This window comes from Zonotrichia leucophrys, chromosome 11, assembly GCF_028769735.1.
Source record: "Zonotrichia leucophrys gambelii isolate GWCS_2022_RI chromosome 11, RI_Zleu_2.0, whole genome shotgun sequence".
NCBI classification, from domain to species: domain Eukaryota; kingdom Metazoa; phylum Chordata; class Aves; order Passeriformes; family Passerellidae; genus Zonotrichia; species Zonotrichia leucophrys.
Window position 1 is genome coordinate 999868 of NC_088181.1, and position 27294 is coordinate 1027161.

The 27294-nt window shown below is 65.5% G+C and overlaps 4 protein-coding genes across 8 annotated transcripts; 1 reads left to right on the forward strand and 3 right to left on the reverse strand.

The window, feature by feature from the left end:
* Window positions 1–505: 505 nt before the first annotated feature.
* Window positions 506–8941, reverse strand: CDH1 (cadherin 1). Its single transcript, XM_064722973.1, has 16 exons — window positions 8810–8941; window positions 8582–8696; window positions 5262–5491; window positions 5031–5162; window positions 4784–4939; window positions 4565–4709; window positions 4277–4449; window positions 3779–3907; window positions 3490–3675; window positions 3166–3410; window positions 2918–3060; window positions 2611–2838; window positions 1893–2114; window positions 1678–1808; window positions 1453–1596; window positions 506–1357 (listed from the first exon to the last, which is right to left on the reverse strand). Exons 1-16 carry the CDS (start codon window positions 8864–8866, stop codon window positions 1145–1147), a joined length of 2649 nt encoding a protein of 882 aa, XP_064579043.1. The 5' UTR covers window positions 8867–8941; the 3' UTR covers window positions 506–1144.
* A 903-nt stretch (window positions 8942–9844) lies between these two features.
* Window positions 9845–16411, reverse strand: LOC135452662 (B-cadherin-like). 2 transcript variants are annotated; one of them, XM_064722988.1, is made up of 15 exons: window positions 16268–16411; window positions 13613–13791; window positions 13429–13539; window positions 13192–13347; window positions 12970–13114; window positions 12682–12857; window positions 12471–12599; window positions 12210–12395; window positions 11880–12124; window positions 11655–11797; window positions 11102–11326; window positions 10793–11011; window positions 10573–10703; window positions 10352–10495; window positions 9845–10274 (listed from the first exon to the last, which is right to left on the reverse strand). In XM_064722988.1, exons 1-15 carry the CDS (start codon window positions 16275–16277, stop codon window positions 10062–10064), a joined length of 2412 nt encoding a protein of 803 aa, XP_064579058.1. In that variant the 5' UTR covers window positions 16278–16411; the 3' UTR covers window positions 9845–10061. The 2 variants fall into 2 exon arrangements, with proteins under 2 accessions (XP_064579058.1, XP_064579057.1); XM_064722987.1 differs by lacking the exon at window positions 16268–16411 and adding an exon at window positions 15542–15715.
* On the forward strand, window positions 15811–19834 carry LOC135452665 (cadherin-1-like). 4 transcript variants are annotated; one of them, XM_064722990.1, is made up of 9 exons: window positions 15811–16036; window positions 16964–17083; window positions 17175–17330; window positions 17405–17549; window positions 17625–17800; window positions 17869–17958; window positions 19034–19176; window positions 19391–19526; window positions 19663–19813. In XM_064722990.1, exons 1-9 carry the CDS (start codon window positions 15839–15841, stop codon window positions 19750–19752), a joined length of 1254 nt encoding a protein of 417 aa, XP_064579060.1. In that variant the 5' UTR covers window positions 15811–15838; the 3' UTR covers window positions 19753–19813. The 4 variants fall into 4 exon arrangements, with proteins under 4 accessions (XP_064579060.1, XP_064579062.1, XP_064579063.1 ...); XM_064722993.1 differs by lacking the exon at window positions 15811–16036 and adding an exon at window positions 16449–16859 and having other exon boundaries at window positions 19663–19831; XM_064722992.1 differs by lacking the exon at window positions 17869–17958.
* Window positions 19823–27285, reverse strand: GAS8 (growth arrest specific 8). The gene is made up of 11 exons (XM_064722989.1): window positions 27131–27285; window positions 26615–26695; window positions 24854–25051; window positions 24480–24686; window positions 24142–24196; window positions 23551–23756; window positions 23154–23321; window positions 22805–22891; window positions 21546–21755; window positions 20434–20499; window positions 19823–20190 (listed from the first exon to the last, which is right to left on the reverse strand). Exons 1-11 carry the CDS (start codon window positions 27131–27133, stop codon window positions 20041–20043), a joined length of 1431 nt encoding a protein of 476 aa, XP_064579059.1. The 5' UTR covers window positions 27134–27285; the 3' UTR covers window positions 19823–20040.
* Window positions 27286–27294: the final 9 nt, after the last annotated feature.

The window sequence follows — 27294 nt, forward strand, 5'->3', positions numbered from 1 at the left end:
TGGGGAGGGCGCGAGGGGCGGGGCCGCGCCGCTGCCGCCATCTTGGGGAGGTCGGGACGGGAGGAGGGCGCGGCCGGAGAGCGGGGCGGGACCGGGACCAGGGTGAGGGACGGGATCGGGAAAATGGCTGCCAGTGCCGCCGTATGGGGTAGGTGTGCTCCTGGGGAGGAACCCTTCTCACTTGAGGCCCTGGCACAGGTGCCCAGAGCAGCTGTGGCTGCCCCTGGATTCCTGGCAGTGCCCAAGGCCGGGTTGGAGCAGCCTGGGACAGCACAAGGTGTCCCTCCCCATGGCGGATGGAGTTCAATGATCCATAAGGTCTCTTCAAACTCCAACCCTTCCATGGTTCTGCTATCCCTATGGAAGGGGCCATGGCCACACCTGCACAACAGGTAAAGCCTTTGAGCACCGGCAGAGCCTCACACACAGAAAAGTGGTTTGGTTTTCTTAAAACAATTTATTTCAATTTTTTATATAAAAACCATACAATCAAGCACTTGGCCACTGCTGGTTTCCCAGCTCTCATCAGACCCTTTTCCTATGATAAAAAATACAAACCGTGACAATAGCTAAACACAGAGGTCAGGATTTTGGGAAAGCCCTTTGATTTTGGAAAGCACCTTTCAATGACTAATTACACCTGGCATGACAGAGGAGGAAATCAATCCATAATCTGGGGTACAGAAAAATAGAAATCTGCCTGTACATAGTAGTATTAAATACAATTGACAGTCATGGAGCATTCTTTGGTCTGTGCTGATCAAGTGCCTCATTGCACTCTCCATCACTAGGTTCGTGATCTGAGCTTGTGTGGGGCTGGCAGCATGAGGTATTTTGGAGAGCGCCAGTGAAACCCTTTCTCCCTTCACGGAAAAGGGAAGAAGGACCCAATCCTGCCCCCCACAGCTGGGAGCACCTCAGTTCCAGGATAGGGAATGGGCTAAACTGTTCCATGCCCTGGAACCAAAGGAGCCAGGAAACACGCACACCACCCCAAAACGCCCCATCCCCACTGAGCCTGAGCTGGGGACGCTCACTCACTTAGTGAGGGAGACAGGGTTCAGGAGGGGTTTGGCCACCCCGGACAGAGACCGACGTGTGTCCAGAGGGGTGAAATGAGGCGGCAGCAGCGGGCTGGGGGTCCCTACTCGTCCTCCTCGCCGCCGCCGTAGAGCTCGGCCAGCTTGCGGAAGCGGCCGCCCCAGTCGTTGAGGTAGTCGTAGTCCTGGTCGCCGTCGGAGGCGGAGGAGTTGAGGGAGCTGAGCGAGGTGGCCTCCGAGCCGCTGCCCTCGTAGTCGAACACCAGCAGCGAGTCGTAGGGGGGGGCCGTGGGGTCCGTGTCGGCCGCCTTCAGGTTCTGGGGGGGCACAGGGGTCAGCGCCCGCGTCCCCTGCGCCGCTGTGGCGGGGACGTGTGGCGGGGACGTGTCACCGCCGGGCTCTCAGCACTCACCTCGTCGATGAAGTTGCCGATCTCATCGGGGTTGGCGGGGCGGGGCCGGTACTGGGGGGCCGCCATCAGCGGGGGGGCCACGTCATTGCGGATCACCTCGGGCCGCGCGTCCAGCCCCCGGTGCAGCTGGCTCAGGTCGTAGTCCTGTGGGGACAGGAGGAGTCAGGGCTCGAGGGACAGCCATGGGCACGGCCACCACCCCTCCAGCAAGCGCAGCCATCGCACCTGGTCCTCCTCGCCACCGCCCTCCTCGTCATAGTGGTACACGTTGTCCCTCATGTCATCCTCGGGTGGGAGCAGTGGTTCCTTCTCCACCTTCCTCCTCCTCACGAAGAGCAGCAGCAGCAGCAGGAGGACTGCAGGCACAGGGAGGGGTGTCAGGGCAGCAGGGAGGGGGTGACCCACACTCTGTCCCTCCCATCCCTGTCCCGGGTACTCACTGAGCAGCGCCAGGATGCCCCCCAGGATGCCCAGGATGGCAGGCACGCCCATGCCACCGGAGATGTAGGCCCTGCGCTCACAGTTCTTGGCTGGCCCCTCGCAGCTGCACACCTGGGCTCGCACAGCTGTGATCTGATCCTTGCCCTGTGCATCCAGCAGCTTCAGGAAGATGCTGTACTCGCCCGGCTCCAGCTCCTTCTTCATGCTCAGCTTCACCTCGTCTTGGTGAACCACAGAAGCATTTGGGTTGGAAAAGGTCCCCAAGATTATTGGGTTCAGCCATCCCCCAGCACTGCCAAGGCCACCACTGACTCATTTCCACAAGTGCCATATTTACACAGCTCTCAAATCCCTCTAGGGGTGGGGACTCCACCCTGGGCAGCCTCTTCTGATCCCTGAGCACCTTTTCCATGAATGAATTTTCCCCAATATCCAACCTAATTCTCTCCTGGCACATCTCGAGGTTGTTTCCCCTTGTCCTGTATCTTAGGAGCAGATCCTGACCCTCACCTGGCTGCACCTTCCTGCCACTAAATTGTGGAGAGGGAGAAGGTTCCTCCTGAGCCTCCCCAGCTCCCTCAGCCACTGCTGGTGCTCCAGCCCCTTTCCCAGTTCTGCTCTGGGAGCACCCTTGGCACTGGCACAGGATTTTGCCCCATGGCAGGTCCCCAGCCTAGCGCTCATTGCAGGGCCAGCACCAGAGCAGGTGGCACCCACCTGGTTGCACCACGCTGGCAGTCCAGTTGCTGCCAGAGCCGTGCATCAGCTCTGCCTTGAAGGGGTGGGTGTTGGGGGGCAGGTCCTTGTCGATGATCTTCAGGATCTGCTCCTCGGGCTGCCGGTTGCAGATGTCGAAGCTCCGGGGCTCCGGCACGGGCCCGTTGTCATTCACATCCCCAAGCACGACGAGCAGTGTCCCCGTGCCAGTGGCATAGTTTGGTGACCCTGTGGGACTAAGAGTCAGCGAGGCACCTCCATGGGGGGAAACGGAGATGGGCACGGGGCAGCAGCTGGGCACTCTCACCGTTGTCCACGGCCAGGATGATGGCCTTGTAGGTGCTGTTGATGGCATGTGCCGACTCCCGGTCCAGGGCCTGGGCTGCCGTGATGATGCCGTTCTCAGGGTCAATTTCCAGCCACCCTGCAGGGTCACTGCCCATGCGATACCTGGGGGCAGCCAGGGGTCAGCAGGGGGAGAGGAAGGGGCACACGGTGCAGCGCAGCCCCTCAGACATCCCAGCAAAGCCCCCGCCACCATCACCCTCCACTCACGTGATTTTCTGCCTCTGGTCCTTGTCGGGGTCCTGGGCTGTGTAGGAGGCGATCTGGTACCCCACTGGCACATCCTCCTTCACCTCCACCTGCTTGACTGGGGGTATGAAGATCGGGGCTTCATTCACATCCTTGACCACCACCAGAACATTGGCTGTGGCAGGATTCAGGCCCACGGTGAAGGGGACCTCGTTCTCCACTGACACCACGAGCCTGTACCGGTTCTGGGACTCATAATCCAGGCCCTGTGGGTGGGAGAGAAGCGGGGTAGTGCCAGCAGGGAGCCTGCTGGTGCTGAGGCAGCTGTGAGGCAGCAGGACTCACTTTGGCAGTTTTCAGGAGCCCGTCGTTGGTTTTGGGGTCCGTGGTGATCTCAAAGTCGCCCTGCGGGTCCCCGCTGCGGATGCGGTAGACGGCGTTCCAGGCCGGGGAGCCGGGCAGGTCCTGGTCTGTCACATGCAGCCGGGCCACCAGCACCCCCACCTCGTTCTCGTTCACTGACGACTCATACTGCAGGATGGGACAGGGACAGTCACCTGTGCGGCCCCAGGCACCCCAGGTAGAGCTGGTGCCACGATGCCCAGGGAGGGCAGCGGCTGGGGCTGCGTGGTACCGTGGCGGGGTCGAACACGGGAGGGTTGTCGTTGGCATCGGTGACTTTGATGATGGCAGTGGCAGTGTTGGTCAGGCCAAAGCCTTCCTGGTCTGCAGCCTGGATGATCAGCGTGTAGTTGGGAGTGGTCTGCAGAGCAAAATCATCCCAGTTAGGGCTGGGGTGGGGACTGGGGTGTTCCCCTCCACTAGGCATCACCTGCCTGCTCCTCCACCCTTCTCCAGCCTCGCTGTTTCCTGCTGGCACACTGGCAGCCGATGTCCCAGCTGCCCACCCAAGGGGCTGGCACTGTACCCACTCCAGGGCTCAGCAAGGCTGGGGGCTCCTGGAGGGTCCCCAGCATAGCTCCTGTAGACACCCCTGCAGCCAGGGACAGCGACCCAGGGATGCCGTGTCCCAAAACCAGATGGACCCCAGGGCTGCAGTATCCCTTTCTCCCCATGGCACATCCCGCTGTGGGGCAGCCCAGGTTCCCTTGGGCTGTGTCAAGGTGCCCACCTCCCGATCCAGTCCCGTGCCAATGACACTGATGATGCCATTCGCGGCATTGATGGTGAACATGTCCTGTGCACCCTTGGGCTCCTCGCTGAGGATGGAGTAGCCGATGATGCCATTGTTCACATTGATCGCATCATCTGCATCCGTAGCGTTCACGGTCATCACAGATGTGCCTGGACATGGGGACAAGCCAGGGAGGTGTTACTGATGGGACAGAATCCACAGGCCACGCTGGCACTGCTCACGCTCAGGGCTCTGTGTGGGCCCAGCTCAGAGTCCCCCACGTACCTGGCTTTGCGTTCTCCTCAATGTAGCCAACAAAGACCTGCTGGGTGAAGACGGGCCGGTTGTCGTTCTGGTCAGTGACGGTGATGATGATCTCCATGGGGTCTTCCACGGGCTGCCCGTTGGCCGACACGGCGTGGGAGAAGAGCTGCAAGGGCACAGTCAGTGTGTGTGCGGTGCCCACCACTGTCCCTGTCCCGCCACACATGTCCCCTCACTCACCTGGTATTTGTCCTTCTCCTCGCGGTCCAGGGGTTTTGTCACCTCCAGCCACCCCGTCTCCCGCTCGATGATGAACACACCCACGGGGATGGTGTCCGCCCCCTGCCCCGTGATGCTGTAGAAAACCTTGGTCTCCTTGTCCTTGTTGGATTTGATCTGGCAGCGAGGCAGGAGGAGGAGGGTGAGCCGTGTCCCAGTGCCCCAGGGATCCCTGTGGGCCCTGCCCGGTCCCCACGGGCACACCCACCTGCACCAGCTTCTTGGGGAAGGGCCCCCGCTCGTTCTCAGGGCAGTTGATGGGGGGGATGACCCAGTCCCTCTTCTGCCGCCGGGGGCCGTGTCCGTGCTCCGGGAAGATCAGCACGTCTGGCACTGTGCCCTGTTGGGACAGTGGCTCTGCTCAGGGCCAGCCCCTTGCTGAGCCCTCTGCCCCAGGGTAGGGGCTGCTGTGACCCCAGGGAGTGGGTCTGTGCTTCACCTGCTGCATCCGCTCGTGGTGTCGGTGCTGGTGCCGCCGGGGGCGCAGCGTCACCTTGGCTGAATGCCTCTTGCCCACGGTGTCCCAGGTGTGCACAGCAAAGGTGATGTCCCGCTGCTGCAGCTGCAGGGGCCGGGTGGCAGTGACGATGCCATCCCTGCTCACCTTGAAGCGCGTGTCATCCGGGAGGAAGGCGGCACGGCGCGACTCGCCACAGTCCACAAAGCTCACTGGGGACAGGGGACAGAGTGGCAGAGGGTTCTGGGGACATGGGCACACACAGCACAGCCCTGCCCCAGCAGCCTGGTCTGTGGGGTCACAGCAGTGGTGGGGATGCTTCACACACAGTGACACACGCCCTGCCAGGTTTCCATCCTGGGCACAACACACGGTGCATCCCTGCCCTGGCTTTGGTCCAGCATGGGACATGGCAGGACCTACCGTGCCACAGGATCCCTGCCAGACAGTGACAATGGGGCAAGTGGCACCTGGCACAGCATGTTCCAGTCCCCAGCACCATGTATGGCATGGCACCAGGCACGGCACATCCCCATATGGGTGTATCCCTGTGGCACAGCACATCCCCAAGCATGGCATGCCACCACCACTGTGCCCATGCTGCCCCAGCAGTTTTTCCAATAAAAACAAGGGCCGCAGACATCCACCTGCCCTGGCACCCAGTGCCCTGGCAGCCAGGCCCCTCTCCGGGACCCCCAGCCCCGGGGACAGAAGGGGGCCCGGTGTCACTGGCTGGGCACAGCAGAGCCGGGCCGCCACGAGGCAGCGGTCAGCGGGCATCACATGAGCCGTGCCGTGCTCCCGAACAAACATCCTTTGTTTGGGAAGGAGTTATTGGAGCCAGCGGCACCCGGGCTCCGAGTTCTGCCTCCACCGCCCCGGCCTGACCCGTGCCGGGGTGGGCGGCAGCGCCGAACGGATGGGAACGGAACGGATCGGATCGGAGCGGGGCCCGTGGGTTACGTCAGCCCACGAGCAGCCCAGGAATCCGGGCTGGCTGTGGGACGGAGGGGGAGCGATCGCTGCCCCCTGCCCACCGCGGTGCCCCCGAGCCGGCCCAGGAGCAGCCGCCGGCGCGGTGCCAGCCCCGCTCAGCCCCACGGCGGGACCCCCGGCCGGGGCAGGCGGAGCCGGTGGGGCCGGCTGGGCAGGAACGTGCCGGGACAGGCGGGGAACGAGAGGCAGCCGCGGGCGCAGCCGCCGTGCCGGCCCTGGCCCCGGGCCCGGGGATGCAGCGGGAGGCGGCACGAAGCCCCCAGCCCCACACTGGGTGCAATGAGCGCTCAGCGCTCAGTCCGCACTGGGTTCGAGGAGGGAGCTCTGAACCCGCTCCCCCCTTCCCGCTCTCCCCCTTTCCAACTCCCCCCCTTCCCACCTGGCTGTGCACAACCTGTTTTTCCAGCTTGGCTGAAGGAGGGCTGGCCCCAGCGCTCCTCTCCCCGGGGCTGGGAGCTGGGGGGGTGGAGGGGGGCCCTCTCCTGGGAATGATGGGGGTGGGAGAAAAGGAGAGCTCAGGGAGCCCTACAGGGGGATCCCTGACCCCACTTCGGTCCCCCACCACCGCCTGCAGGACACTGGGGCCACCAGACTGGTACGACCAGGCTGTCAAGCAGGGTGTGGGGCTAAGACCCCGCACAGGGGATCAGGGCAGCCCCCCAAAGCCACCTCCTGTCCTGTGAGGGCTCAGTGGGGCCGGGCACAGGCGGAGCAGGTGTCCCCATCGCTGCAGTGCCACCACCCCTGTGTTACACACGCGGCTGTGCCAGGGCAGGGGGCTCACCCCGGGTGAAGGTGCTGCGGGTGACACATCCCACTGACGTCACCCCAGTTTCGCTGTGACCTCAGACTCTCGAGGTTTCTCCACCCAGGGCTGACGGGCACTGTCCCAGCCCCCACCATGTCGCCAGCACCCCCTGAGCCCCCCGAGCCCCCTGAGCAGAGCCCTGGCGACGCCGCAGCCCCACGCCGGTGCTGCTGTTCCCCGCTGCTGTTCGCCGCCCCGGCGCCGCGCGGGGCCTGCCTGGGCCTGTCACAGGGAAAACATCGCGCTCAACTCACCGAGCTAATTACAGGCCGGCTTGTCAGCCCTGCCACAAGCTGTGGGGTGCTCTGCGGCCCAGCATGGCCTGGCATCCACCAGGCTCGGCCACCCCACGGCTGGCATTGCCCTGGCACAGCTGTGAGTCACTGGGTGCCACACAGGCCTCAAGGGCAGATGGTCCTTTCCTTCCTCCCACGCCCTGGCTGTGCCCGGAACCCAGACTGAAAGTGCTGGTGCCAGGACAGAGCATTTCCAGCAGGTCTCAGTGCTGCGGGGAAGTCAGCAGGGCTGCCGTCACCCTGGTATCAGGCCCAGCCCTGATGGACATCGGTTGGTGCTCATTAATGATCAACCACAAGGCAAACAAACACAATTCCTGGGATAGGGGCAGAGTCCAATTCCTGCCTCTCCCAGGCGAAGCCGTTACAGAGCTGAGGATGTTTGGGAGCCCTGGTGCATTACTGGGTGCTCAGTACCCCTCGGCCCTGTGCCCCCCAGTCACCCTGGCACACACACTGCAGTGCCAGCACCATTCTCAGCCATGAACTGGTGCAGATGGTGACAGCCACTGCACACAGTCCCAGAGCCCACAGTCCCTTTTGGGAGCCCAGAGCGGCAGCAGGTCCCCAGCACAGGGGTCCCCAGTGCCCCCTTGCCACACCAGAACAGGGCTTTAGTCCCAACACTGAGTGGGACACCAACATCCCCAACAGCCCAGGAGCCCATCCTGGTGCCCGTCCCCATGGCAAGAGCTGCCCTGGGGGCGCACACAGTGGGTCCAAGGGGGGCTTGCCCTGGTGAACCCAGGGTGCCAGGTGAGGCACGGGGCAGGGAGGCGCCTGCGTGCCCCACACCCCGGCCTGCCGGCCCCGACAGGTCCGCGGTGCCTGAGTCAGCGCCGCCCGCGCCGGCGCGCCCCGGGGAGCGGCTGCCGCTGCCCCCGCGCCCGTTCCGCCGTGCCAGGAGCCCGTTCCGCCGTGCCAGGAGCCCGTTCCGCCGTGCCAGCGCCGGCTCTGCCCCCGGTGCGCGCCGGGTGGACACAACGGGCTCTGCCCCCCATGCCACTGCCATCCCACCGCCACAGTGCCATCCCCGCCGCCACAGCACTGTCGCCACGCCCGTGGCCGTGCCAGCACCCCTCGGGCACGGAGCCACGGCTTTTTTCGCCCACCCCCGTCCCACCCACCCCCCTGTACCCACAGTCCCGTGCCCATCCTCACAGCCCCCTGCCCTCCACGGCCGGTTGTCCCGGTGTCCTTACCCCGGCCCAGGGCCCGTCCCGCCGCCACGCTGTCCCGCGGCACCGTCAGGGCGAAGGTCTCGGCGGCGAAGCCGGGCTGGCACGACGCTGCCCGCTGGCACAGCCGCTGCCCGCACTGCCCGGAGAGAGAGGTTAGCACCGGGCGGGATCCCGAGCGAGGTCCCGCGGCCCCGGGCAGGGTCTCGGCGGGGTCCCAGGCGGGGTCCTGCCGCCCGTTCCGTGCCTCACCTGGAGCAGGAGCAGGAGGAGGCAGAGCGGGACCGAGCAGCCCGCCCGCCGCCCCATGGCCGGAGCCGCAGCCGGTGCCGGTGCCGGTTGGTGCCGGAGGGATCGGGCGCTGCCGCCGCGGAGTCGCAGGTGCGTCCGGTCCCCTCCCGATCCCTCCTCGCAGGTGTCGAGCCCTCGGAGAACCGCCCCGTCCCGTCCCGCCCCGAAGGGAGGCGGTCCCGCCCCGCCCGCGCCCGGATCGCCGATATTCCCGGTACCTCCGCCGCCCGGTGTCCCGGAACGCCCCTCGGTACCGGTGCGGTACTTCTCCCACGGTGCCCGGTGCCGTGGTACCCCCGGTACCCCAACACCCCCGGCGCTCTGCTCGTCCCGCGTACCCCGGCTCCCCGAGCCTCGGATACCCCCAGCCCCAGCCCTCGAGCTTTCCGTGCCTCCCCGTCCAGGGCAGTGCGAGCAGGGGGTGTTGGGGGTGACAGGAGCCAGGCGCACCCCAGGGTGCCCCCACAGCACGGCCCCAGATCCCAGCTCTGCAGCAGGGGACAATCATCGCACCCAGGGACCCCTTGGGATGCTGCAGTGCCCTGTGCCCCTCGGTCCCAAAGCACAGCACTGGGGGTGACCCTAGGGGAGGGGACCCCCAGTACCATCAGCTGTCCCCACCCCATGTTTCAGGAGCTGATCCTGGAGCCAGTGGGAGACCCTCAGAGCTCGGGGTCCTGCCAGGGCCAGAGGCTGCTCTGCCCACCCATGCCAGCACCCATGGGCATCTCAGGGGGTTGGGGTGGCAGCAGGGCTCTGGCTGCCCAGGACAAGAGAGATTTAGCACCAGGAATGCAGACTTGTGGTCAGTGCCCTGCCCGTGCCCATCAGCACCCTTTGGGGGGCATGGGCAGTGCCCCTGCATGGGTGACACTGCAGCTGTGCCACAGGTTCCACACTGCAGTGGGCAAGGGGGAACAGGGCTGGGGAGGGGTCACTGCAGGGCTGGGGGCAGCGCCAATCTCCAGGGCACAAAGCGACACAGAGCCTGCAACGTCTAAAAAAACCAAATCCTTTATTAAAACTGACCCAGCTCCCATCCCCTTGTCCGCAGCATCACACGCCATCATTCCATACCTTAAAAAATAGATAATAACCACAAAAACGCAGGCGAGGAGGTGAGGGGGCTGCGCTGGGGTGGGGGGCACGGCAGGGGAAACCCCCAAGGCACAAAAGCAGCAATAAGGCAGGGACAGCAGCGGGCTGGGGGTCCCTACTCGTCCTCCTCGCCGCCGCCGTAGAGCTCGGCCAGCTTGCGGAAGCGGCCGCCCCAGTCGTTGAGGTAGTCGTAGTCCTGGTCGCCGTCGGAGGCGGAGGAGTTGAGGGAGCTGAGCGAGGTGGCCTCCGAGCCGCTGCCCTCGTAGTCGAACACCAGCAGCGAGTCGTAGGGGGGGGCCGTGGGGTCCGTGTCGGCCGCCTTCAGGTTCTGGGGGAGCACAGGGGTCAGCGCCCGCGTCCCCTGCGCCGCTGTGTCACCCCCGGGCTCTCCAGGTCAGCACTCACCTCCTCGATGAAGGTGCCGATGTCGTCGGGGTTGGCGGGGCGGGGCCGGTACTGGGGGGCCGGCAGGAGGGTGGGGGCCACGTCATTGCGGATCACCTCGGGCCGCGCGTCCAGGCCCCGGTGCAGCTGCCGCAGGTCGTAGTTCTGGAGACACACACACACATGGAGAGGGGCAGTCAGACAGCCCACGCTGTCACCAGGCCCCTGACCCCCACACCCACCTGGTCCTCCTCGCCGCCACCCTCCTCCCCGTAGTAGAAGATGTTGTCCCTTGTGTCATCTTCGGGCAGCAGCAGCGGCTCCTTCGTCACCTTCCTCCTCCTCACGAAGAGCAGCAGCAGCAGCAGGATGACTGGGGGGAAGAGTGCCATCAGCAGGGCCATGTGTGCCCCGCTGTGCCCAGAGCCGGGCTGTCCCCACAGCCCCAGGAGCCCCACTCACGCAGCAGGGCCAGCAGCGCGCCCAGGGCGGCGAGGACGAAGGGCAGGGCGGTGACAGGCTGGGACCTCTGGGGACAGCCCTGAGCCTGCCCCTCGCAGGCGCACACCCGTGCGGTGACAATGGTCACTTGGGCTCTGCCCGGCTGGTCCAGCAGCCGCAGGTACACGCTGTAGGTGTCGGGCTCCAGCGGTGCCACCAGCTGCAGCGTCACTGTGTCACCTAGGTGAGATTGGGGGCTCAGGGATGATGCACCAGGAATGCAGCCGTGGCACGAGGAGCCCCCACGTGACGTTCAGCCCCCTGCAGTACCTGTGTCCCCCACCTCCACAGCCCAGCTGTCCCCCGAGCCGTGGGTGAGCTCGGCGCGGAAGGGGCCGGTGTTGGGGGGCAGGTCCCGGTCGGTGACGGTGAGGAGCTGGGGCTGGGGGCTGCGCTGGCACACGGTGATGTCCCGCGGCTCGGCCTCGGGGCCGTTGTCGTTCACATCCAGCAGGGTGAGGAGCAGCGTGCCCGTGCCCGTGGCCGGCGGTGAGCCTGGGGAGAACAGTTCTGGAGGGGGGACCCCAAACCCAGGACCCTCATGGGGACATGGGTGACTGAGCAGGCATAGGGACAGGGTGGGCCTCAAAGCCAAGACTTTCCCAGGGACAGAAACTCTGGACAAGGGTGGGAAGAGCAAGGAGGGATGCTGGAGGGGGCAGTCCCAAACCCAGGATCCTCAGGGGGCTGGGGTGCCCCGGGCAGGGGTGGGGCCATGCAGCCCCAGCAGTGCTCCATGCTGGAGCTGGGATGTGTTTCCTGGTGATGGCAGCACATGCCCCTCACGCGGGAAGGGGAACAAGGGCCCTTTTATGTCCCTCACCATCATCCACGGCCAGCAGCACGGCCATGTAGGTGCTGTTCTTGACGAAGGGGGACTCGCGGTCCAGCTGGTCCCGCGCGGTCACCAGGCCGTTCTCGGGGTGCACGGCCAGCCAGCCCGCCGGGTCGTGCCCCAGCAGGTACCTGGGGACACAGGGGAGATGGAGCTGCGGCAAGGGGCAGCAGAGACCCCCCAAAGCTCCACTCCAACCCTGTCCCTGCTCACTTGATCCTCTGGCCCTGCGCCTTGTCGGGGTCCTGGGCCGTGCAGGCTGTGAGGGTCTGCCCCGGGGGCACATCCTCTGACACCGTGGCCAGCTGCACCGGCGGCACGAACACCGGGGCCTCATTGACATCCTCCACAGTGACTGTCACCGTGGCAGTGGCCATGGGCAGCTTCACAACAAAGGGGACCTCGTTGGCCACTGCCACGTGGAGCACAAACTGCTGCTTGGCCTCATAGTCCAGACCCTGGGAGAGGGGGAGACACGGGCAGTGAGAGTGGGACGGGCAGGACTCCACCTGGGAGCAGTGGGGTGGCAGGGGTGACACAGACCTGGGCGGTGCGCAGGACGCCCTCGTTGGTGGCAGGGTCGGTGCTGATGGCAAAGGCTCCGCCGTCGTTGCCGCGCAGGATGGAGTAGACGGCTCGCCAGGCCGGCGTGCCGGGCTCGTCCAGGTCGGTGACAGCCAGCCTGGCCACCTCCCGCCCGGCCACGTTCTCGGGCACGGCCGCCTCGTACTGCGGGTCAGGGCACCGTCAGTGCCGCGGCCCGGCGGGCACCGGGGCTCACAGCCAGCGGGGGGCCCACGTTACCGTTCTGGGGTCGAACTCGGGGGCGTTGTCATTGACATCAGCGATCTCGATGACGGCCAGCGCTGTGGTGGTCAGTCCCTCCCCATCCAGGTCAGCCGCCTGCACGGTCAGCGTGTACTCCCGCACGCGCTGTGGTGGACAGACAGACAGACAGACACCGCGTCAGCCCCTGCCTGGGCTGGGACCCTGCCCCCGGTGCTGCAGAGCCCACCTCCCGGTCCAGGCCGCTGGCAATGACGCTGAGGGTGCCCGTGGCCCGGTTGACAGTGAACATTTGGGGATGGGGCTCCCGCGGCTCCTGGCTGAGGATGGAGTAGGCGATGACACCATTGTAGGTCTCCACTGCGTCGTCCGCATCCGTGGCTGTCACCTGCATGATGGAGGTGCCTGCGGGTGTGGACGTGCAGGTGAGGGGGATGCTGGGGGGCACAGTGCCGGGGCTGTGCCCCAGGAACAGGGCTGGTGGGATGCAGAGCTTCCCCAAGGCACGGGGTCCTACCTGGCAGAGCTCCCTCTGACACAGAGCCCCTGAACACCTCCTGTGTGAACTGGGGCTTGTTGTCATTCTGGTCTGTCACCGTCACAATGATCTCCATCGGCTCCTCCACTGGCTTCCCGTTCTCAGACACGGCGTGGGAGAAGAGCTGCGGGGTGGGGTGTGAGTGGGGGGGCTTGGAAGAGCACCCCAACATCCCCCTGGTGTCCCCGGGCAGGGACCTACGTGGTACTTGTCGATGTGCTCGCGGTCCAGCGGCTGCGTCACCTTCATCCAGCCCGACTCCTTCTCAATGGTGAAGATGCCCTCGGGGGGGGCATCTGCTCCCTGCCCTGTGATGCTGTAGAAGATCTTGGTGTCTCTGTCCCGGTTGGATTTGATCTGGGAGGAGGCACAGAGCAAGGGATGGGCTCAGCATCCCCCAGCACCCAGCTCCCCTGCCCAGACCGACCAGTGTCGTACCTGAACCAGCTTTTTGGGGAAGGGGCCCCTCTCATTCTCAGGAACCTTGATGGGGGGGATCACCCAGTCCCTCTTCTGCCTCCTGAGAGCAGCTCGAGCCCTGGGCAGCTCCTGCGGGGCGGGGGTGAGTGAGGGCACGGCCGGCGGGGGGAGCAGGGGTGGGGGATAGGCGGTGCAGGGTTACCTGGGGGGAGCGCCCGCTCTCTGCGGGAACCGGGGCAGGCTCTGGCTGGCCAGCGGCATCCCGGGGGGGCACGGCGAGCGCCCTGCCCACCCCCGGCAGCCGCACGGGGCCCCCGTCCTCCCGCTCCCCGACATCGGGCTCCTCCGTGCTGTACGGCCCCGCGCAGCCTCCGGAGCGCCCTGCGAGGGTGAGGGGTCAGGGGGATGGGGGGGACCTGTCCCCGACACCCCCGAGCCGCAACCACAGCGCCAGGAGCCCGCAATCCCCCGCAGAGCCGGGGCGGAGTGGGGCAGGGGGCGGTGGAAGGGGCGGAGAGGGCGCCGGGAGCGGGGCAGGAACGCCGAGCGCCGAACGGGAGCGCAGTGGAAGTTTCGGTGGAAGTTTCGGCTTTGTTTCACAGATGATGGGAAATTCCTGGGCGGGCAGAGCCCTGCCCCAGCCCCCTCCCGGTGTGTCACCCCCTCGGGGCTCCCAACCCCTCGTGGCCACTGAATGTCCCTCCCCGCCTCCCACGCTGCGTCCCTCGTGCTGGACACGGCCCCGGCTCCGCACCCCCCGGGCAAGGATTAGGGGATTAGCGGAGCTGAGCCAGCTCCGGGCGGGGCCGGGGGGGCTGCGGGAGGCGTGGGATGGGGCAGAATGGGGGAGCGGTGCCCCACGGCTGCTCCACACCGGAGGGACCGAGCCCGGGGGCGGCGGTGGGGCCGTGCGGGGAGCAGCGACCGTGCCCCGAGGGCAGCACCAGGGCCCCTCCCAGTCGCGATGGCCGCGATAAGGGACTTTAATGGGGATGGAGGGGCAGCAGCCACCCGGCAGACGGGACACGGGGAGGCCGGGGAAGCCCCCAGCCCCGTCATGAGAGCCCCCAGCCCCGCTCCCCAGCTGTGGCCGGGTTGCTGTGCCCTCCGAAGGGCCGGGCGGCACAGGGGGCACCCCAGCCTGTCCTCGGGGGTCCCTCAGGGCACCGAGCCCGCTGGGTGCCGAGGCGGAGCCGCACGGTCGCTGCCGGGGCCGTGAGCTGCCCACCGAGGGGGGGTCGCAGTGGCGTGGGCAGACCCCCGCCCGTGCCCACAGCAGGGGCCTGGCAGCGCCCACCGCCAGGCTGAGCTGATGGAAAAGGGATGCGAAACGGGATGTGGTGTCCACAGCAGACAGAGGTCGAGGCCCCTCCCTGGCACTTACCGCCAAGGAGAGCTTTTAGCGCTCCCGCGGCCATTAGACGAGCGCTGGCTCCGGCCGCGTTCCCGGGCAGCTCCAATCCCCCGGGAGCCGCCGAGCGAGGAGGGCACCGGGCCCAGCCCCGGCACCGAGCCAGGAGTTGGCAGCAGCGAGACCCTGCCCAGCCTCGGGCCGGCCAGAGCCCGCACCCCGCGGCCGGAGAAGGGGGGCCCTGGGGCTCCCAGCCCCATTGCCAGCCCGGCGCCGGCCGCCCACCCTGCGGGGACCCAGCCCTGCTCGCAGCGGGTGCCCACGGCTGGGCCAAAGGCGCTGGCATCAGCCGCCTCCAGCCCAGGGAGAGCAGACGGGCACCGCCAGCCCCGCGGGGCACAGCCAGCCCCATGGCGCAGCCCCACAGCCGGGGAAGCACAGCCCTAGAGCACAGGGGCACAGCCAGCCCCACGGCCGAGCCCCACAGCCGGGGCAAGCACAGCCAGCCCCATGGCGCAGCCCCACAGCCGGGGACCCCCGCCAGCCCCATGGCCGAGCCCCTCACCCGGGGACCCCCGCCAGCCCCACAGCACCGCGAGGTCCTCCCGAAAAGCAGCGGCCCCACCGCCGGAGGCAAAGCGATCCTGATCCCGGCAGTGAGGGAGGCCCTGCCGCCCCCCCGGTGCTCGCAGCCCCGATCCCGGTGCCGATGGCGGCCCCAGCCGGTCCCCGCGGTGTTCCGGGGGTCCCGGTGCCCCGCGCCCCGACGGTGCGAGTTACCTGCGGCGGGGAGCGGCCCGCGGCGCAGCCCCGGGAGGGCGCACGGCGGGGCCGGGGACAGGGCGGCCGCGGGCAGGAGCGGGGAGAGGAGGAGGATGAAGATGGAGAGCGGGCAGAGCCCGGAGCGCGGCCCCCGCATGGCCCGTCCGTTGCTGCCGCCGCCGCCGCCGCCGCTCCGTCGCCGCCCGCCGCGTCCCGCCCCGTCCCGCCCCGCAACGCCCCAGGTGAGGCGGCGGCCGCGCAGGTACCGCCCCGCCCCGGAGAGCGGCCCCAGCGCGCCCCCGGCATCCCCCGGCAATGCTCCGGACCCCTCCGTTACCCCGGGACCCTCCTACCGGGGGCTCACCCCCTACAACACCCCCGGCAATCCCGGTTACACCGCGGGGCTCCTCTGGAAAGCTCCGGCAGCCCCGATACAACAGCCCGATACCACCGAGCACCCCCGGTATTGTCCTGGAGCCCCACGGCAATCCCAGCGCCCCACGTTACCTCCCGGTAAAAATCCAGGCACAGCCCGGTACCCCTCGGGCACCGACCGGTGCTGGAACCTTCCATACCCTCCGGGCACACGCGGCACCCCTCTGAAATCCTCCTGGCAATCCGCAATCCCTCCCAGGAGCCCTGGGGCACCGCCTGGCAGCCTCTTGGCACGCCCTGGCAACTCTCGGCAATCCGCGATACCTCCCCGGTCACCCCGTTATCCTTCGGGCACCTCCCGGTCCGTACCCATCGGCATCGCCTTGGAGCCCCCTGGCACTCCCCGGTAGGGCCCGGCAATGCTCGGGCACCGCCCGCTCCCCGCTGGGCACCCCCGCTCTCTCGGTGCCGACCCCCGGTGCCCCGGTGTCCCTCAGCGCAGCCCGGTGGGCACGCTCGGGCATCCCGGTATCCCCAGGCACCCTCGTGGTGCCGCCGTCCGTCCCTCCCGGTGTTCCCGTGGCACCTCCCACCACGGCCCCGCAGGAACAGCCCCCTCCCCGTTCCCCCGTGCCACCCCCGGGTGCCTCCTCCCCCTCTGCAGCCCAGGGGTGCGCCCCATGGGGGGCCCGTGTGTGCCCCCAGCCCCACTGCACTGGGGGTTCCCACCGAGGGACAGCCCCGGGGGGCTCCTGGACCCCACCTGCTGTGCTGGGTCCCCCGTAGGGCGCCCCCAGACCCCCCCGGGCTGGCAGCTCCGCAGAGCCCGTTCAGCTCTCCTGGCCAAGGTCACTGACGCAACAGGGAGGGCTCCCAGCAGGCACCTGGGGGAGCCGCCAGTGCAGTTGCAGCCATGGCACCCGGCAGCTTCACCCTCCTCCTCCTCCTCCTGCTGCTGCTGGTGGGCCCCTCGCGGTGGGGCCGGGGGCGCTGCATGGCCGTGCCCCGGCGGGTTCGGGGCAGAGCCGTTCACCGAGCCCTGCAGCGCCTCTGTCCATCCCACAGGACGTGCTGACCTTCCCGGGGCACGGACACGGCCTCCAGCGGCACAAGCGGGACTGGATCATCCCCCCCATCTACTGCCCTGAGAACGAGCGGGGGCCCTTCCCCAAGAAGCTGGTGCAGGTGGGTGTGCCCGTGGGGACCGGGCAGGGCCCACAGGGATCCCTGGGGCACTGGGACACGGCTCACCCTCCTCCTCCTGCCTCGCTGCCAGATCAAATCCAACAAGGACAAGGAGACCAAGGTTTTCTACAGCATCACGGGGCAGGGGGCGGACACCATCCCCGTGGGTGTGTTCATCATCGAGCGGGAGACGGGGTGGCTGGAGGTGACAAAACCCCTGGACCGCGAGGAGAAGGACAAATACCAGGTGAGTGAGGGGACATGTGTGGCGGGACAGGGACAGTGGTGGGCACCGCACACACACTGACTGTGCCCTTGCAGCTCTTCTCCCACGCCGTGTCGGCCAACGGGCAGCCCGTGGAAGACCCCATGGAGATCATCATCACCGTCACTGACCAGAACGACAACCGGCCCGTCTTCACCCAGGCAGTTTTCCACGGTTCTGTGCAGGAGGGAGCTGAGCCAGGTGGGAGCACTGCCAGCCCCTGGCAGGCAGCACTGGAGGGGAGCGTGACAGGTCAGCAATAACCACCTGCTCCAGGCACATCGGTGCTGAGGGTGCTGGCCACCGACGCAGATGACGCTGTGAACTCCAGCAATGGCGTTGTGAGCTATTCCATCCTGAGCCAGGTGCCGGACAAGCCCCAGCCTGGGATGTTCACCATCAACAGCCGCTCTGGGCTGCTCTCTGTGGCCCTGCCAGGGCTGGTGGCAGAGGTGAGCCCCGGACTCGGCCCCCACCCAGCTCACCCCCCACTCGTGGGTGACACGGCCTCTTGCCACAGGTGGTCCCTGAATACACCCTGGAGATCCAGGCTGCTGACCAGGAGGGACGTGGGCTGCGAGCCACAGCCACCGCCCGCGTCAGGGTGCAGGTGAGAGGCTGGGCCAGGCCCCGGTGCCCCGGCGGTGCAGAGGCAGGGCCAGGCCGTGCTGAGGCCGGGGCAGAGACAGGGACAGGCCGTGCTGAGGCTGGTGCACAGACAGGGCCAGGATTTGTAATCCAAAAGGCAACAGCCAGGCCATGCTGAGGCCGGTGCTGGCTCCTGACAGCCCCACGTGCCCGGCTGCGGCAGCAGCGATGCGCTCCAGGTGCTTTCCATGGTGGGAGGCGAGACTGGGAGGGCAGCCGGGCTGTGGCTCCTCCCGGCCCGGTGCCCCAGCCTCCCACCAGGCTCTGGGCCACTCGCCCCAGGGCCGCAGCCTGCCGGAGCGTGGGTGCCAGCGGCGCTCCTGGGAAGCCGCCCGTGCCGGCTCAGCCCAGCCGGGGAGGAGCACCCGGTTCTGCGGGAGCCCCGTGCCAGGATAGCGGCATCCAGCCACGCCAGCTCCACCGGGAGAGGCCGTGGCGCCAGGAAGGGAGGCCAGGGATGGCGTTTTGTGTGGGGGCACCGGCCACAGGTCCCTGGCCCATGAGGGGGACACAGGAGAGCCAGGTAAGCTCACCAGGGCACCTCTGCAGCACCCCCTCGTCAGCCGGTGCTGGGCTGGCAGGGGAAGCTGGTCTGGCTCCAGGGAGGCTGCCTGGTCCTGCCGGCTGCTGGGGTGCAGCCCCAGAGCGTGCTCCCACCCCAGCCTGGGAGCTGCAGGGGAAGAAGGGGCCTGGCTGCCCAGAGAGCTGGGCAGGGTCAGTGTCCGCCCGCACGTGACACCGTGGGCAGGGATGGGGCTGCTGGGACAGGGCTGGCTGCTGTGCCGTGCTCAGCCCCACCAGGACAGGCAGGTGAGCAGGGGGCACGGTGCTGCCGTGAGCCCAGAGCCCCGCATCCTGGTGGGAACCAACTGGCACCCACAAGGTGCCTGGGGCTGAGCACCCTGGCGTGGGAAGGACGTGGGATTCCATATCCCAGCTCCGGGGAAGAGTGAAGTGCAGGGGCTTGGCTGCAGCACAAGAAGGCAGATGGTGCTGCCAGGACAGGTCCCAGCCCTGCTCTCCCCTCTCTGCCACAGGCTGACGGCATGTCTGAGGTGGGAAAGGGCACCCTGACCACCCATGTGCTGAACACGGCCACGGGGCTGCCGGCAGCCGGCCTTGGCGTCCGCCTGGCCCAGCTGCAGGAGCCAGGGCTGCAGTGGATGGAGCTGGCACACAGGTACGAGGGCTGGTGGCACCTGTGGGGCAGGGACACTGCTGCCATGCTCTGTCAGCTTGGCCAAAGGCTCCTGGCACAACTGGCTGCCCACCTTTCACTTGGGGTTTGTTTGCTGGTGGCAGGGCTGGTGCTTGGGGGTATGGCCAGGGCAGATTCTGGGGTGGGGCAGGGCTGTGTTTTGGGGTACAGCAGGACTGCCTTGGTCTGGTTTCAGGCACACGGATGCAGATGGGCGCTGCCAGCCCTTCCTGGCACAGGGACAGGCCAAGGCTGGCACCTACAAGCTGCACTTTGAGACAGCTGAGTACTGGCAGGGACTGGGGCACACCAGCTTCTACCCCTTCGTGGAGGTACGGAGAGTGGGGAGACTGGGACAGGTGACACAGCATGTCTGAGGGCTGGGCCAGGCCCAAGGGGCTGCACTCCCCTGGGCCTCACTGTGGGAGGGGGATTCTCACTGCTGTCTCCTCACTCTCCCTCCCTCAGGTCGTTTTCATCATCACTGACCCGGCACAGAAGCTCCACGTCCCACTGCTGATCAGCCCCTACTCCTACACAACCTACAGGGGCAGCTAGAGGGGCACAGCCTTCCCCTGGGGACGCAGGAATGATGCCACAAGGCCATTAAAAACTCCAAACAGCACCGTTTGTCTCAAAACATCACCTTCCACTTTTGTGGGAACAGAATTAGCCCCAGGGGCAGCATGGTGGGGTGGGTGGGATGCCTGCAGCCCTCCAGCTGTGGTCCCCCTTGGCAGGAGAGATTCCTGAAGATGCTCACTGGGGTCTGTTTAAAGACACGCAGCAGGAAAAGGGCACAGCCCCAGTGCCAGTGTGCCAGTGGGACCCTCAGTGCTGCCAGCATCAGGTGGGCACTGAAACGAGTCCAGCAGGGCCCTTCCCCAGTTCCTGCCCCGGGAGGGGAAAGGACAGTGGCTGGAAACCCAGGTTGTCCAGGGGGATGCCAAAGGCTGTCAGCTTTGCCTCGAAGGTCTGCAGCATGTCGTTGTGTGCCTGCGAGGAAAGGGTCCCTGTCAGCCCCTCTGCCAGCAGAGCAGAGCTCCCTGCAGCCCCAGCCTCATTTCCAACCCCCAAGCCAAAGCCAGGGAATCACAGAATCCTTTGGGTTGGAAATGCCTCTGAGATCACTGAGTCCAACTGCTCCCCCAGCAGTGCCCAGGCCAGCACTAACCCATGTCCCCAAGTGCCCCATCCACAGGGCTCTTACACCTCCCCAGGACTCCTCCCTGCCCTTACCTTGCAGACTCTGGCCAGCTGGATCTGCAGGTCCTGGATGGTGGCATTCTTGGAATTGAGCACGTCCTGCAAGGAAGGGGAGGTTGGCATGAGGCTGCTCTGCCCAGCCCTGGGGACGCTCTGGCCGTGCCCTGGTGGCCGTGGCGTGGCAGAGCACACGAGGCAGCTCGGCCTGGCAGCTGGCCACCACCCTGCCCCCTCTGAGTGGCACTGCCAGGGACAGCCAGCCCCGGGCAGGGACAGCAGCTCTGGATGAGCACCACAGCCATCCCTGTCACGGGGAGCGCTGGCAGCACCTGCTCTGCTCCAGCAGCACCTCCCTGCTGCCGCGGCACCGCCGGAATTACAGGGAGCCAGGCTGCCCCAGGCAGCTGAGAGGAGGAATTCAGAGACCCCGGCAGCTGCAGGAGAGCCCGACGCCAGTGATGCCATCCCAGGAATGTGTTTTGTCCCGCATGCTGGGAGGTGACACATCCGCTGCCTGTGCCATAGGCCTGGTATGCATCCCAGAGCATCCCAGAGCCTCCCCGACTCCCCCTGCCGCGGGGACCTGGCTGGGGACACGCAGGAGGGCACCAGGTGGTGGAGCCCTCGTTCCCTGTGTCTGCCCAGCCCGCACAGCGCTGCTGCCGGCTCCAGCTGCGGCAGGCTGCAGGAATGTGGGTCTCCGGGCTCTCTGCAGAGGTATTTTTAGCACGGCAGGCACCGCAGAGCCCCAGGATCCTGTCTGCACCGTCCCCATGGCCAGGCGAGGCTCAGCAGGTGCAGCCCCCCCTGCACAGAGCCCCTGGGTGCCACTGGACCTGCTGGCAGTCAGCTGGCTGTGTGGCAGCACCGGGTGCCAGCAGTGCCATGGAGCCTGGGGCCATGCTCCTCCAGACAGGCCCCAGCTGAGGGACAGATCAGTGCCAAACTCCACCACCCACACGCTCCGCTCTCGAGGCAGAGCCCAGTGCCCCGGGCACCACACGCGGCCTGGGAGTGCTGGCAGTGAGTGACAAGTGACGTGCCACCTACAGCCATGCAGAATGGGCACTGGTGCTTTCCAGGGGCAGCAGGCACCCCACAGAGGGCTCTGTCCCCCAAATGCAGCCTTCGCCGGGCCCCAGTACCTCCAGCTTGTGGGAGACCAAGGAGAGAGCGCTGGGGTCGATGTCGGCGGCTGCAAGGACCTCACTGAGCTCCACCTCCTTCTGCTCCAGGAGGGAGAGAAGGCTGTGCAGCTTGTGCTCCAGGAGCAGGTTCTTGTAGCCCGTTTTTTGCTGCACCTCGTTAATGGCTCTGGTGAAGTTCTGGTAGAGGTCATCCCGCTCCGACTGGACCTGCTCCGGGGGGCAGCACAGTGTCACAGCACCCTCCCAGCACAGTGTCACAGCTCCCTCAGGACCCCAGGGACAGCAGCACAGTGTCACAGCACCCTCCCAGCACAGTGTCACAGCTCCCTCAGGACCCCAGGGGACACAGTGCAGAGCGCTGCCTGCACAGTGTGACGCCCAACAACCGCAGGGAACTGGACCGCAAGCTCAGCCGCCATTGTACGGAAGGCCATGGTCCCCACGGCACCTGCAGCCCACAGGGAAGGCAGGTGCTGCAGCACAGCCTCCCCCCCTCCCCTCTTCCCTCCCTCCATGGTGCAGCACCTGCGCTTCTCCCTCCTCCTCCTCCTCCTCCTCCTCCCCTCCAGGCATGGAATGCCCCAGCAGGCTCCCTGCAGCACTCATTCAGACCCCAGCCAGGGCCCCCGGCACACGGGGGTCTCTCCTCTCATCCCCACAGCTGGCAGCAGTCCCTGGCTCACAGCTAGTTAATAAGTGTCCTAATTAGGACACAGCCTCTCCTCCAAAGCCTATTTCTGAACGCTCTGAATCTGGCGCTGTCTTAATGATGGATTGTTAATGAGGCCTCGGATCAATGTTCATATTCCTGGGGATTTCTACGAATTGCAAATGAGCTCTCTCCTGCCTCATAAGATTTATCTGGGTTAGTGGGGGGGAGCACTCACTCTGCAGGGCTGCTCCCCAGCACCCCAGAACGGGAGGGAACAATCCTGGAACCCTGGCAGGAGGAGGGGCCCGTGGCAATGCCCCCATCCAGCTCTGCCCCACGCAGCCCAGCAGCCTGGGGCCCTGCTGGAGCGTGCATGACTGCTCAGCAAAGGACAAGGCCAGGCCTGTCTGCTGACCGTGGGAGAGGCTGGAGCTGGGAGCAGCTTTGCTGGGAGCAGCGGTTATCACCCGACTCGGGATTAGCTTTGCAAAGCCCTGGGCTAAGCACAGCCTCTGCTGAGCCCCACGCCCTCAAATCCTCAGCTGAGGGTTTGCAGAAGGTTTGGAGAGGGGATGGGATGCCCAGCCCTGCCTGCAGGTCTCACCTGACTGAACCGCTGCTCCAGCACCTCGTGTTCCCACTGAAGGTCCTTCAGCTCCTTCTGAGCGATTTTCAGATGGGCTTTGGAGTTCTGTGAATGGGAAAGGAGGATTAAAGAGCAGAGGATTATCTGAGAAGTGTTGGAGATGTGTTCTGGGGAGGGAGGAGAGTGAACAGCAGAGAGAAAACCAGGCAGCAGCCATACCAACCCCACTGCTCTCTCTCCCAGTCTCTCTTTGGATCCTCATCTGAGATCCCACAAATACACAGCAAGCAGAACAGGACTTGCTTTGCCCAGCAATCACAGCACACCAAGTGGCAGAGCCCATGGAAGGACAGGGCTGGGCACTCACCACCAGGGCCTCCTTGTCCCTGTAATAGTTAACCAGCTTCTTCTGCAGCTCAGCCACCTGCTCCTGGGCCTCCTGCAGCGGCTCTGCCAGCCCCTTGTTCTCACGCAGCACATCTGCCTTCTCCTTTTCCAGCACAGCCTGCTTCTTCTTCAGCTCTTCCACCTGCTCCTGTTCTTGGGAACACAAGTGCTGGCTCGGGGGACTGCCCAGCCCCTCAGAGTGCCCCACACCCTCAGGACACCCTCCCCACTCATGTACAGGCCACCAGCAGCACCCACAGTGACACCTGGAACTGCCAGATGCAGCTGACACCCTTGTCAGTCCCTGGATGCAGGGGTGGCACAGGGACAGGCAATACCTTCAGGAGGTTGATGAGGGTCAGGTTTTTGGGCAATACCTTCAGGAGGTTGATGAGGGTCAGGTTTTTGGCGGTGATGTCGTTGTAGTAGTTCTTGATGGCACCAAAAGCCCCCTCGTGGTTCCCTATCAGCTCGCTGATCTGGGTGTTCTTCCTCTCCTCCAGCTCATGGATCTCTGTCTTCCTCCGCAGGTCCAGCTCGTCCCGCAGTGCCTGCATCTTCCTCGTGTACTTGGCCTCCATCTCTGGGGGGAAATTGTCAGAGCTGGGGAAAAACTGGCTGAAACTGGGGAGGAAAAGTGACCAGAATGGGGAAGGGAGAAAAAACAGCCAGAACTGTGTGGGTTGGGACCAGCTGGAATTAAAAGGGAAAAACCAGCCAGAACTGGAGGGCAAACTAGACTGATCTAGGGAGGAAAACCAGCTGGGACTTACGGGGAAAACTGGCCAGAACCTGGGTGGAGGAGATCAACCAGAACTGGGGTGGGAAGCTGACCAGAACTGGGAAGAAAAATGGCCAGAAGAGGGAAGGGGAAAATGGCCAGAAATGCCCATGTGCTCAAGGTGCTGCTGGGGAACCAGGAGCAGCTCTCCCTGTCGTGCTCCTGTGGGATGTGCTCATGGCCTCACCTTTGGTCTGCAGCTCGAAGTCACTGCGCAGCCGGGACATCTCCTCCTCGTGTTTCTGTGAGGAACAAACTCCGTGTTGGAAGAAACGACCAAATCCCAAGCCAGCCCATCCCCAGGGATTCCCTCCTGCTCTTTGGGAAAGGATTCTGATCCCATGTTGATGCAAACAGTGGCTTGTAGTTTCTCCAGCTGCTCTCACAGCTGTGGAAGAGGGGTCATCCAGGAATCCCTTCTCCCCATTCCTGCACCAGAAATCCCACCCCACCCCACAGAGAGCCAGGGAGGCAAGATCCCACTCCTGCTCCCATGCTGGGGATGAGGCACCTCACAGGACATACCAGGCAGAGCTTTGAGATGGCTGCTTCATTGGCCAGCTCCTGCTCCTTCAGCCTTGCGTTCAAGGAGTGCTTCTCCTTCCACATCTCCTCCTCCTGCTCCCAGTGATCCTTCTGGGCCTTCCTCAGGGACAGGACTCCCTCTGCCTTCAGCTCTGTCAGGTTCTCCTGCTGCTCGTGCAAAAGGTGCTTCACCTTCTGCTTGTACACCTAAGGACAGGCCAGGGACAGGTGAGGGCTCAGCAGGACACACCTGGACCTGGGATGCTGGTGAGACATCCCTGGATCGCATCCTGCCCAGCTCCTCCTCCTCTGGTCCTTGGAGGATGAGGAGGAGCATCCCCCGCCCCAGGCTCACCTGGAGCCCCCAGCCCCACCTTGATCTCCAGCTGGTGCCGCTCCTGCGCCTCCTCCATCTCGCGGTCCCGGGTGCGCAGCTCTGCCTTCCTCTCCTCCAGCTCGCGGCGGGTGATCTCCCAGTAGCCCTGGATGCGGTTACACTCCAGCTGGAAGGAGTTCCGCTCCTGCCGCTCGCGGTCCAGCTCCTGCCGCATCCGCACCATGTGCTGCAGCAGCTGCACAAACGGGGGAGCACAAAGGTGAGGGGCGGGCACAGGTGAGGGGCGGGCAGGCCTGGCACAGGTGCCTCTGCCGTGTCCCAAACCCACAGGATGTGCTGGCTGTCACCGTGTGGGGCTGTGGAGGTCCGGACTAACCAGCAGCTTCTGGAAAAGGAGCCACAAAACCTCATTGCCCGGGATGGGGCTCTGGCTGGCAGTGTCCAGTGACACCAGTGACACCAGTAACAGTGACACCAGTGACACCAGTTAACAGTGACACCAGCAACACCAGTGACAGTGAATCCAGTGACACCAGTGACAGTAAATAACACCAGTAATAGTGACACCAGTAACAGTGACACCAGTAACACCAGTTAACAGTAACACCAGTAACAGTGACACCGGTAACACTAACACCAGTTAACAGTAACACCAGTAACAGCATTCCCAGGTATGGGAATAAAACAAGCGAGGCTCCATTTCCTTCATGCAGGAAAAGCCCAGTGTTTATTCACATAACCCATTTTACACAGTTTTCACAAACCTCGTGTGCAGCATCTGCTGGCTGGCAGTTTTTTACTGCTTTGTTTATTGTCAGAAGGTGATTTGTGTGTACGTGCAGAGGTGCAGGTTGTTTGCATTTTTCTTTTGTGGGTTCTCATGGAACAGAGCTAATGTTTATGCAGGTCCCCTTATTTTTCACCCAAGAACAGGTTGTTATGTTAGCACACTATTCATTCCAGGTTAGTTTGTGCATGGGAACTTGCAAAGTACCAGCTGCACTCAGAAGAAGTGGCAGGCTAACAATCAGTTTAACAGAGCAGGCCTGGCTTTATGAGGCCTTTCTTTTATAATTCTTCTACCTGTCACAACACTCAGGTGCTTAGATACTTCTGGTTCATGGAATTGTTTGCGTTGGAAAAGCCTCTAAAATCAAGTTTAACTGTTCCTCCAGCAGTGGCAATGCCAGCCCTAATCCCTGTCCCCAAGTGCCACATCCACATGAGTCCTAAATGCCTCCAGGAATGGGGACTACACCTCTGCCCTGGGCAGCCTGGGCCAGGGCTGGACAGCCATTTCCAGGAAGGAATGCTCCCAGTATCCAACTTCAACCTGCCCTGGCCCAGCCTGAGGCCGTTCCCTCTGCTCCTGTCCCTGTCCCCTGGGAGCAGAGCCTGTCCCCTCCTGGCAGGAGCTGTGCAGAGCCACAAGGGCCCCCCTGAGCCTCCTTTGCTCCAGGCTGAGCCCCTTCCCAGCTCCCTCAGCCTCTCCCTGTGCTCCAGACCCTTCCCATCTCCATTCCCTTCCCTGGCCATGCTCCAGCCCCTCTCTTGTCCCGAGGGCCCCCAGGATTCTCAGCAGTGCCAGAACCCGGGGCTGTGAGCAGAGGGAGGGCTGAGGCGGCTGCTCCGCCCCAGGGCAGCAGGAGCAGCCCCAGGCAGGCGCCAGTGACACCAGCCCGGCTGCTGGGCCCTGTCACCCCGTGCACCTGCTGTCCCCGGGGCTGGCCAGGCGCCGGGCACGGTCCCCGGGCTGTCCCCGAGCTGTCCCCTCCCGTTCTCCCCCGGTGCCGCTCACCTGCTCCTTGGTCATTTCCTCTGGGTCCAGGCCATCCAGCACCGCCAGGCCCTTGCCCCCTTTCCCTCTCCTTCTGGGTCCCTGAGGACAGAGAGCCAAGCGCAGCAGGTGAACGGGTGAGGAGGACACGGCGCTGCTCGGGGCCCCGGTGCCGGTCCCGGAGCATCCCCGCTCTCACGGCAGGGACCGACCGGGACAGCGGCGGCACCGAGCCGGGAGCAGACCCATGGGCAGCCACTGCCGGCCCGGCTCCGCGGGGAACCCCCAGGCGCCTGTACCCGACATAACGCCCGAGCAGCGTCCCCGCAGTGCCGGGCACGGGGCCGGGGGCTCCGAACCCTCCCCGGGAGCGGACCGGGACAGGACGGGGCTCGCAGACATGGGGGCGCGGGGCTCCACCGCCCTCCCCTGCCCGCAGACCCCGGCTGCAAGACACCCGTCAGCAGCCGGTGCGGTTCTCCCCCGGCCCCGGTTCTGCTGTTCCCGGTGCCGGTCCCGGCCCGGTCCCGCTCTCACCATGGTGGCGGCACCAGCGTCTCCGAGCAACGGACGGCAGGTCCCGCGAGAGGAGGGCGAGATCTCGCGAGAGCGGCACTGCGTGAGACATGCCCCCTAGCAACGCCACGCTCCGCCCTAGCAACGGAGGCGGGGCCAGTGGGAGCGGCGGGGCCCGGGGGGGG

Coding starts and splice junctions, on each gene's coding strand:
- GAS8 (XM_064722989.1), bottom strand. Junction 24,687..24,853: donor GGCACCAGCTGGAGATCAAG/GTGGGGCTGGGG, acceptor GCCTGTCCTTAG/GTGTACAAGCAGAAGGTGAA. Junction 20,191..20,433: donor AGCTGGCCAGAGTCTGCAAG/GTAAGGGCAGGG, acceptor CTTTCCTCGCAG/GCACACAACGACATGCTGCA.
- CDH1 (XM_064722973.1), bottom strand. CDS start 8,866: ATGGGGCGGCGGGCGGGCTGCTCGGTCCCGCTCTGCCTCCTCCTGCTC. Junction 4,940..5,030: donor TCCCCAAGAAGCTGGTGCAG/GTGGGTGTGCCC, acceptor CCTCGCTGCCAG/ATCAAATCCAACAAGGACAA. Junction 3,411..3,489: donor GGCTCCTGAAAACTGCCAAA/GTGAGTCCTGCT, acceptor TCCCACCCACAG/GGCCTGGATTATGAGTCCCA.
- LOC135452662 (XM_064722987.1), bottom strand. CDS start 15,680: ATGCGGGGGCCGCGCTCCGGGCTCTGCCCGCTCTCCATCTTCATCCTC. Junction 13,792..15,541: donor CGGGCCGCTCCCCGCCGCAG/GTAACTCGCACC, acceptor TCACCCTCGCAG/GGCGCTCCGGAGGCTGCGCG. Junction 10,275..10,351: donor TCGGCACCTTCATCGAGGAG/GTGAGTGCTGAC, acceptor GTGCTCCCCCAG/AACCTGAAGGCGGCCGACAC.
- LOC135452665 (XM_064722990.1), top strand. CDS start 15,839: ATGCTCCGGACCCCTCCGTTACCCCGGGACCCTCCTACCGGGGGCTCA. Junction 17,084..17,174: donor TCCCCAAGAAGCTGGTGCAG/GTGGGTGTGCCC, acceptor CCTCGCTGCCAG/ATCAAATCCAACAAGGACAA. Junction 17,550..17,624: donor GCAGGAGGGAGCTGAGCCAG/GTGGGAGCACTG, acceptor CACCTGCTCCAG/GCACATCGGTGCTGAGGGTG.